The 6,804-nt window shown below is 64.3% G+C and overlaps 1 protein-coding gene across 1 annotated transcript in view; it reads left to right on the forward strand.

Moving 5' to 3' along the window:
• ROBO4 (roundabout guidance receptor 4) overlaps positions 1 to 6,804 on the forward strand; it is a 71,354-nt gene that overhangs the window by 26,313 nt on the left and 38,237 nt on the right. The window contains exons 8-13 of the mRNA XM_029912893.1: positions 357 to 576; positions 1,960 to 2,081; positions 3,248 to 3,419; positions 4,458 to 4,652; positions 5,297 to 5,339; positions 6,463 to 6,608. Coding sequence (XP_029768753.1) covers positions 357 to 576; positions 1,960 to 2,081; positions 3,248 to 3,419; positions 4,458 to 4,652; positions 5,297 to 5,339; positions 6,463 to 6,608 — 898 coding nt within the window. The remainder of the gene's footprint in view (positions 1 to 356; positions 577 to 1,959; positions 2,082 to 3,247; positions 3,420 to 4,457; positions 4,653 to 5,296; positions 5,340 to 6,462; positions 6,609 to 6,804) is intronic.

The following is a 6,804-nucleotide window of genomic DNA, read 5'->3' on the forward strand; positions in this document are numbered from 1 at the left end:
TCCCACCCATCTTTTCATCCCATCCACTGAACCCAACCAGCCATCCACCCTCTGACCCTCCCATCCCCCCAGCCACCCATCTACCAACTCATCCATCCACTGGCCCATCCTCCCGCCCTCCCATCTATCAACATTTATACAGCACTTTCTGCCATAGCAACCACACTCTGAGCTGGCTTCTCCCAGCGCATAGTCCTGCTGATGCAGCTCTGGCAGCCTGTCCCAAGCCCCTTGCCCAAGGCAAGCACCATCCTGGGCAGGAGGACAAGAGGAGACTCGGATACGGGCAGGCTGGGGGGTTGAGCAGATCTCTGCTGGTCTGGCCTGCGCCCCCAATGACCACGGTTGCCTTTCAGGTGATCCGCCCGTCCCAGCACACTGAGGGTCATGCTGTGCTGTACCGCTCCCTGCTGCCGGTCAGCACGGACTGGGTTGAATGGAAGGTGCCCAGGGAGCACAGCATCATCATCCCAGCCCTCAAGAGAGGCTACAAGTATGAGTTCAAGGTTCGGCCCTATGCCGGGAAGGTCCATGGCCCAGACAGCAACATCAGGCACCTCTGGATCCCGGAGGAAGGTACAGCCCGAGGCGCCCCCAGTCCCTCCAGCTCCAGGCCCTGACTCGGCTTGCTCTGCAGAACAAGGTCACACGGGTTCTAGAGGGGCTGCTGGCCTGGCAGGGAGTCCAGGAGTGACACGCTGGGCGGGTTTGAGGGCTTGGTCCTTCTCCATGGTGCTGCTCCTTACAAGGCCGATGCCTCGCCGGGAGAGCATGGGCAGGGGGTCCCGCTGGAGCACACGGGAACCTGCCCATTCAGCTGTTGTGCATCCCCTGGGTGAATGGCGCGGCGGGTGCCCCAGTGTGCCCCGGCACCCCAAGGCGGCACCGTCCAGGGATCTTGTGTGGGGGCCGTGTGGGGAAGTGCCAAGGCTGGGGTCTGTCACTGTCCTGCTAGAGGGGACAGGCAGGGACGAGGAAGAGGATGGGGAGGAGGAGCAGCACCATGCACAATCTCAAAGGACCCCTGGGCACCAGGAGCCCAGGTTGGTACCTTCATCTGCAGTCACCCCCTCTCTGCATGGCCCCATGACCTGCCCTGCCTCTCTAGCGATACCAGCCCGAAGCCCAGACAGGCATCTTGGTGCTGGTGGGAGACCTCAGGGACCACAGCTCTGCTGCCCTCCACCCAGGGGTGAAAGTAGAAATAGGGACTTACCGGTACGGGGCTGGGTTGGGGCCGGGTCTGACCCCCAGAAGGGGCGGGGCCTCGGGTGGAAGGGGCGGGGATGGGGGGGTCAGAGCCAGCCCCGGCCCGCTCTGTACCGGTAAGTGCCCTCCCCCTCCCCCACCGGGGTAACAGCGGCAGCTGAGGGCTCCGGCAGCAGTTTAAAGGGCCCAGGGCTCGGCCACTGCTACCGCCCTGGGCCCTTTAAACCGCTGCCAGAGCCCCCGGCTGCCGCTGCTACCCAAGGGCTCTGGCAGCGGGGCTCTGGTGGCTATTTAAAGGGCCTGGGGCTCCCCTGCCTCTACCGCCCCGGCCCTTTAAATAGCCCCCGGAGCCCTGGGGTAGCGGCGGCGGGGGTCCAGCGGCTATTTAAAGGGCCGGGGCCATAGAGGCAGCGGGAGCCCCGGCCCTTTAAATAACCCCCGGAGCCCTGCCGCCACCACCCCAGGGCTCCAGTAGTGGGGCTCTGGCGGCAGTTTAAAGGGCCCGGGGCTCCAGCCGCTACTGGGAGCCCCAGGCCCTTTAAATTGCCGCCTGGGGAAGCCGGGCCCCCCGGTACGGCGCACTGGCTCTTGCCGGTACCCCGTACCGGGGCATACTGGCTTTCACCTCTGCCGCCGCCTCAGTGCTCGGAGTGCGGGGCCTGGCTCCAGGGACCACAGGCTCCGTGTCCGGAGAGCAGCCCGGCCCCGCGCTGCCCAAGGAGGTTTTCAGTGGCTCTCTCTTGTCCTCAGTGCCTAGCGCAGCTCCTCAGCACGTCACCATCACGGCAGTGGAGGATGGGAATGGCACAGCGCTCATCAGCTGGGACCCCCCTCCCCACCACGCACACAACGGCATCATCCGGGGCTACAAGGTGAGGATGTGCCGGGGCGACGGCTCAGGCCCAGCATGACGCTGACGTGCTCGGTGCTCACGGTGGGGGCGGAGGTTAAAGAGCTAAATCGGCCTGGCTTGGCCAGGCTGCAGCTAGTAGGAACCTGGCGGGAGCTCTGGCTCGCGGAGGGATCTCGCCCGAAGGTGGGGAGGTGACCGGGAGGGTGCCAGGAAGCAGGGCCGTGTGCCCTGGGAGTGCTGCCAGGCTGGGCTGCATCCTGCCAGAGTGACACGCCCTCTCAGTCACTTTCAGGAGCATTCACAGGAGTCAGTGTTTGTTCGTGCAGGGATCTCGGGGGCTGCTCTGGTCGGGGCTGGAAGCAGCCCCCAGGAGCCGTGTGCCAGCTGGGCAGAGCTTCAATGAGTGATGCCCCTTACACAGGACCTGGGGGCGCCTGGCAGAGGAGCCGCTTTTGCTTGGAGTTCCTGGGGCTGCTTGTTGGGCCTGGGGTGGTGGGGGTCACAGCTGTCCATGGGGCCTGGGGCAGTACAGGTCACAGCTGTCTGTGGGACTTGGGGTGGTGGGGATCACAGTTGTCCATGGCGGTGGGGGTCACAGCTGTCTGTGGGGCCTGGGATGTGGGGATCACAGCTATGTGTGGGGCTTGGGGCGGTGGGAGTCACAGTTATCCATGGGGCTTGGGGTGGAGCAGGTCACAGCTATTCATGAGGCCTGGGGCAGTGGGGGTCACAGCTGTCCATGGGGCCTGGGGTGGTGGGGATCACAGCTATCCAGGGGGCCCGGGCGAAGCAGATCACAGCTGTCTGTGGGGCCCAGGTGGTGCGGGTCACAGCTGTCCGTGGGGCCCGGGGCAGTGGGGGTCACAGCTATCCATGGGGCCTGAGGTGGTGCGGGTCACAGCTATCCATGGGGCTTGGGGCAGTGTGGGTCACAGCTATCCGTAGGGCCCAGGGCAGTGGGGGTCACAGTTATCCAAAGGGTCCAGGGCGGAGCAGGTCACAGCTGTCTGTGGGGCCCAGGGCAGTGCGGGTCACAGTTGTCTGTGGGGCCCGGGGCAGTGGGGGGGTCACAGCTTTCCATGGGGCCTGGGGTGGTGGGGGGTGTACCTGGTCGTATCTGTGTCTGGGGGTATGACAGGTCTGGGTTTGTCACAGCCGTGCTAGCTCTGTCTGGGTGTGTTACAGGTCTGGTACCTGGGCAATGAAACTCACCATCGCTCTAACAGGACCGTGGATGGAGGGACACACAGTCTGGAAACAGTCTTGCTGCCGGCTGGGGTTAAATACTGTATCCAGGTGGCAGCCTTCAATGGAGCTGGGCTCGGGGCAGCCAGCAATGCCACATGCAGCAGCGTAGGTCAGAAATGTTTTGTTCGTAGAGCTCTTTGTCCAGCAGGAAACCCCCACATCCCCGTGATGGGCCCAGAGGGAGCCGGTGAGCCCTGTGATCAGAGAGCCGGCTGGGGATGGTGGGACAGACAGATCGCTCGCTCACTTGCCCTCCCTTTGACGTTCTGGCTCCCCACGCTGGCACACTGGCCTGTTGGCTGTGCTCAATTGCTTCCCTTAGAAACCCTGCTTCAGTCACCTGGACCCTTGGCACCATTGCCAGCTGGCCAGACTGGAGTTTTAGGGAAGTCGGCAGGGACCCTCTGGGGGGGGCAGCACGGAGGTCATGCTCCTTGGTCTGTGTCCCTTCTCTGACGCCTGCCCAGTGGACCATTGGCTCAGGCAGCACTTGGGAGAGATATTTTTCTTCTCTGCATTCGACTCATTTCACGTGAGCCCCCAGACAGTGCTGGCTTTCCGCGGGGGCTTGGCTGGCACCCGGGACTAGGGTATGTTGGCTGATGGTTCGAGCCGGGAGCTGGCTGTCTGGAATCCGGTTCTGTTCCCGGCTCTGCCTGCCTCTCGTTGGGTCACCTTGGCCATGGCCCAGCTCGCTCCCTGTCTGCCAGGTGTGCCGCTCACTGGGCTCCGAACCACAGGCCCTGGGGGTGTGCCCGGAGTGGCGGGACCTGCCCAGCCCCGCAGGCTGGCTCCCTCTACCTGCTGGGCCAGTCTCTCCTGCCCCCAGCATTATCCCAGCTCTCAGCCTGGCTCCCCAGCGACGCCCGCACAGAGGGTGGACCCCAGCCCTGGAGCTGTGCAGGCAGGAGGCTCTTGTGCCCCTCTTGCTGAGGGGAGCAGGCTCCGTGGTAGCAAAGAGGGACTGGAGCCTGACCCACATTCCTGCTGCGGCTGGGCCTTTGCTGTTAACCTTTCGGTGTCCTGTGGGCAGGCGGGTGAGCAGGTCAGCTATACCCAAGGCATGGCTCTGCGTTGGACGAGCTCTCTGCTGCAGCCCCTCTGCCTCTGATCCACCTCAACCTCTGATCCACCCCTTCCTTCCCAGAGCCCTTGGTGGGAAAGATGGCCAGGACCCCGGCGGTGCTCTCCGTCAGCCACATCCTGGCAGTGATTCGCCAGCCTGTCTTCATCGCTAGTGTGGGCTCGCTGCTCTGGCTCGTGCTGATGGTGCTGGCTGTCTACCTGTGCCAGCACCACGCCAGGCATTACAGCCGAGAACAGCAGCATGCCCTGGGCAAAGGTGAGCGCGAATCTGGGCCTATGGAACTCGGAGCCCAGCTGTCTCCCAGCAGTCACTAGCATGGGGGTGGGGGGCAGCAGGGGCCCTGGAACGACACATTATGCCTGGGCTCAGTGAGTTTGAGAAACCCCAGCCCTTAGGGGCTCGGGCCAGTCCAGCTAAAGCAGGGCTCCCCACCCTCACCCCCGCTCGCTGGGCCCTGCAGCCCCCACACAGCCCTGGACATTACACTGGGGCTTGGTCTTAGACGGCTCTGATTTCTGCCCAAGCGCTACCCTGGGAGATGTCCCCAGAAAGGGGCCTGGCAGTGCAGGAGATCAGCAGGGCCCCTGCCCTGGGTGGTCTGGGGTGAACCCCAGGGGTTCCCTATCTCAGTGCTGTGGGAGCCCAGGAGTTATCCAGAGACTGGTGCTGGGTCCGGTGAGGAGCTGGCCGAGTCCCCAGCATGGCGAGACCGGGTTGCAATCAGCCGTGGGGACGAGATGAAACTCAGGCAGGGGAAGACGGGCCTGCTGAGAAAGATGGCCAAGAGGGGCAGCAAACGGGCGCCATTCAGCGCAGGACAGTCTGCTGGAAGGGGAGCACCCTGGTCATTGCAAGGACCCATCGCTGTGCAACTAACAACCTCCCTGCCTCTCTCCCAGGTCTGTGCCGATACGCCAGTGAAGACACCATCGTCAAGCACAGGTGAGTGATGGCTCGGCCCTACCACGGGCAGTAACCTGCCTGGAGAAAATGGTTTTGATCCCCACGGCATGGGCTGGCCTGTATCCCCACTCAGCAAACCCGAGGGCGGCCCACTGACAGGGAAGATTCCTGCTTTATTCCTGACCTGCAGCCTCCTGCTATCCCAGCCCTGGGCTCCCCTTCACATGCAGCTCTGCCAGAGCCCCTCAATCCCGACCCACAGCCCCTGCTACCCCAGCCCTGGGCTCCCCCCACAGCTCTGCCGGTGCCCCTCAATCCTGACCCGCAGCCCCCTGCTATCCCAGCCCTGGGCTCCCCCCTCAGCTCTGCCGGTGCCCCTCAATCCCGACCCCCAACCCCCTGCTGTCCCAGCCCTGGGCCCCACATGCAGCCCCTCAATCGTAACCTGCATCCCCTTTCTATCCCAGCCCTGGGCCCCACATATGACCCTCTGTAAGACACCAAACAGCTTACAGTTTGCAGCAGCCCCTGCCAGCCCCACCTGTGCCCTGTGATGGTCCTGCAGGCACAAGGGGATGAGGGCAGGCTGGAGGGGGAGCAGAGCCGGCTGGTCTCTGCTGGGGAGCATGTGATGGCTCTGTGATGAGAGGCTGCCAAGCTAACACCCCTGTGGCGTCCTGGTGCAGAGAAAGGCAGGTGCCCAGGGTGCTGTGAGTTACGCAGCGCTGGGGCTTTTCCCTACAACAGATGACCAGATCCCCCACTCGTGTGGGTGCTTCGCAGCCCCTGCCAGCAGGAGGGACCCAGAACCTGCCCGCTGCCCACCCTGACACACCCCTGCCGGGGGAGGCAGGCCGTACCTGCTGGGGCTCCCCAGGCTGGGGACGCAGAGGATCTTCCCACTCCCTCTTCACTGCCCGAGAGCATAAAGGAGCGGCGCTGGCCCGAGCCTGGCCCAGTAACAGCACAGTGCTCCCCTCCCATGGCCAGGGCTGGAGCGGGGCACTAGCCCTGTGCTAGCCCCTTCCACACGGACACAGGAGGAAGGTGCCACAGACTCACCCAGCCCGATGTGCCGGGGCTCTCCAGAGCTGCTGCAGGTGACAGCAAAGCTCCCACCTGGTGCCTTCACCTGTACGTCTCCTCCCCTCCCCAACCCCAGGATGGACGTGAGTGACTCCCCGTGGCTGGCTGACAGATGGAAAGCCACCTCCTGCCCCAAGACCTTCAGCAGCAGCAGCAGCAGCAGGTCTAGCAGCCAGCTCCTGTGGGCTGAGACCAAAGACAGCCTGGACTTCCACCGCTCCAGTGAGTCCCTGCCGCGCCGCGCCACTCTGCTCCGCTCCTGGCCATTCCCTGCCCGGACAGAGGCTCCCGCGCTGACCAGCCCACACCTCTCGCTGCACCTTCAGGGCAAAGTCAGGACCTTCCGCAGAGAAGATGACGCTCTGTGTGCAGGATCCCAGGAGCCCGGCCGCGGGCCGGCTGAGCTCCGTGTGCGGGA

The sequence above is a fragment of the Terrapene carolina genome, unplaced genomic scaffold (genome assembly GCF_002925995.2).
Source record: "Terrapene carolina triunguis isolate 2854851 unplaced genomic scaffold, T_m_triunguis-2.0 Scaffold374, whole genome shotgun sequence".
Classification (NCBI taxonomy): domain Eukaryota; kingdom Metazoa; phylum Chordata; order Testudines; family Emydidae; genus Terrapene; species Terrapene triunguis.